General features: G+C 33.5%; 1 protein-coding gene across 1 annotated transcript; it reads right to left on the bottom strand.

Moving 5' to 3' along the window:
- Nucleotides 1–361: 361 nt before the first annotated feature.
- Nucleotides 362–2,334, bottom strand: LOC107683748 (seizure 6-like protein; the record flags this gene model as incomplete). Its single annotated transcript, XM_016479811.1, has 4 exons — nt 362–400; nt 573–811; nt 1,915–2,084; nt 2,163–2,334. Coding segments are annotated over 4 exons (620 nt in total), but the record flags the coding sequence as incomplete, so codon positions are not given.
- Between the last annotated feature and the right edge of the window lie 576 nt (nt 2,335–2,910).

The raw sequence follows: 2,910 nt of genomic DNA, 5'->3' as shown, positions 1-2,910 counted from the left end.
TCGGTTAATTGACCGTTAATTTAAACGACGATCGATCATGGAAATGATCGAAAATTGACATCCCTAATATATATATATATATATATATATATATATGTGTGTGTGTGTGTGTGTGTGTGTACACAGAGTTATTTTAAATTTTTAATTTATTACATTTATTAATTTATTTAACAATCTCATTAGCACCCAAGCGTTAACAAGCATGTGTAACACACCATGTTGGGGTTGACCAGCGTTACGTTCAGCTGTTATCTGTTACGACCTAATGCCAGTCACAGAAAACCTCATTTATCCCCGTTAAATATGAATTACAACAAGGTTAAATACAGGGCAACAACTAAAAGTCATTGACTACTGATGATCAGGCCGAGCTGGCCGACATGTGAGAATTTTCATCAGCCTAACAGCAAAAAATATGAAATTTTAAAAAGCTTAGATCAAAGGCTGTTTCTGAATATTAACATACCATTAACATTCAATGCAATTACCATAGCATGATTAGAGAAAACGTCTTAATTAGCTTCAAATCTGCCAGTCCCATGACATTTAGCAAAGGATAAATGTTGTCTGGCAGTGATGTGTGTTGTGTAGCATGTAGGGTAATGTAATCCTCTACCTTTGCAGAGGGGCTCCGTGTCGTTCCAGTAGGGGTCTCGTGTGTTGATGCACTCGATGACGGGCGGCCCCTGCTCCAGCGAGTGCCCGGGGTCACAGGTGAACTGCACCACCGTCCCCACGCCGTAAATCGGGTCAGTCGTGCTAAAGTTTCCATTTTGGATGTACGGCTCGTAGCAGTGGCCCTTCTCAAATGCTAAATGTGAACAAGTAGAACAAGCTCTGTTAGACATGTAGATTTATTTAACTGGCAGATGCTTTTATCCGAAACGACTTACAGTTGAGGAATACAAGTGATTCATCATAAGATGGCAATAAACACAAGAAGTGCCAGTTATACAAGTTTTAAGTGATCGTTCAAAATAGTAAAAGCTAGGACAGGAAGGGATTAAGGGATAATGAGAGCATAGAGAATTGATCTATTTATTTTTTTAGGAGGATGCAGTTAGCTAAAGTAACGAATGAAATCCAGAGAAACATGTTAGCAGGATTAGCTATACTTAAAAATGTACAAATGTTATTGCATGAGATATAATATATAAAAGATACAATATCAAACAAATTGTATTTGTTTAAAGAAAGATAGCACACTTTTAAAGCAAAACGTAACATTTATTGTAGGTTTTAAATGATTTCCAGTTGTCAAATGTTAGTCGAACATGTTCCTGAGAGCAGTTTGTTCATAGTAACTGGAAAAACTGTATATATTTGATCTAATGCACTGAAATGTACAGATTTTTAAGTGTTACTTAACCCTCTGATGTCTGATGTCTACTACAGTTTGCAGGTTTTTCTCCAGCTTTTTTAAACATTCAGGTTGTGATGTTACATGTTTACATATCACTATCTTCTTGATTGTATTTATTTATTTATTTATGACAACAAAAAATCAAAATAGCTGATGAAAGTGGTGATGCATAAAGTACTGAAATATTTACTACTATTTACTTTTTCAGTACAGAGATGTGTCTCTCAAAATACAGGAGACAAATTGCCTAATTTTATATATGTCAAATTATGCATGTTTAAAAAATTAAGTAAACTTTAATTGTTGTATAAACATTACGTTGATTTGTTTTGTACAATAATTAAGTTATTTTTCCTAAAACATTAAACCTATTATTATTATTTTTTTTGTATTTGTATTTATGTGTTTAAAACATTAAGCAATTTAAATACAGTTTTCCTTTCCTTTACATCCTGATTTAATATTTTATGTATCAGAGGTTTTAATGTCCAAATACAGGCAGATATACATTCAGTTTGATGTGTTTGCCCAACATATCTGGTGTGGCCTACCTTCATAGCGTATATTGAATCCAGTGTTGTGACTGTTAGGTTGGTCTGTTATAAACTGGACCCGAACAGCCGGACCTTCGCTGATCACTCCTTCAAAGGGGATGGGACCGCCACGCCCGGAATCAAACAGGACCACCGAACCTGCATCAAGGCCGCTCCATAAGACCAGCCTGTATCATGGGAGAAGGCCTGAGTCTCTTATATACATATAAAAAGCATGCATTGATTTAGATGACACATGCATTTACCTGTCTGTCGGGCCCAACACCATTCTCTCCAAATGCAGGTGCAGCCTTTGGCCGTTAGGAGCCTCCAGGGACCAAGAGCAGCTGCGGTCCAGGGTGCTGTTAGGGCCCGAATGGGGTGAGGGTGACAGCACCCGGCCAACCGTGGCGTTTTTTACAACCCCTCCACACAAAGCTTGAAGAGAACATAATGAAAAATGTGTCACTAACAGTAAGGTTCATGATTCACTTTTTAAAATGAATAATAATGAAAGAAAATAAAATATTATGAAATATCTTAAAATAATATAAAGTCAAATTAAGTGGAAATTATTGACGTAATTATTATTTTAAATTTAATATATATACATGATAATAGAAATGTATTATTTAATAATAATTATTTTTTATTATTATATTTTAAGTATACATATGTACTGTATATATAGTAAGTCTCTATTTATTACCCCTCCACACTAAGTTTAAAAGAACATAATGGAAAATGTGTTATTATTATGTTAATAATTATATAATGAATTATTATTATTTAAATTATTACATTTTATTATATTTTAAATATATGTATATATATGTCTCTATTTATTATTTTTATTTTTATTTATGAATAGATAAATAAATAATTTATTATAATGAATTGTATATACACTACCAGTCAAAAGTTTGGGATTGGTCAGATTTTTTAATGTTTTTGAATGTCCCTTCTGCTCACCAATGCTGCATTTATTTGATCACAAATACAGTAAAAAATGGT

This window comes from Sinocyclocheilus anshuiensis, unplaced genomic scaffold (genome assembly GCF_001515605.1).
Source record: "Sinocyclocheilus anshuiensis isolate Anshui unplaced genomic scaffold, SAMN03320099.WGS_v1.1 scaffold5364, whole genome shotgun sequence".
Lineage (NCBI taxonomy): Eukaryota > Metazoa > Chordata > Actinopteri > Cypriniformes > Cyprinidae > Sinocyclocheilus > Sinocyclocheilus anshuiensis.
The sequence above is the reverse complement of the archived record's forward strand: the minus strand, read 5'-3'. Positions and strand labels throughout refer to the sequence as shown.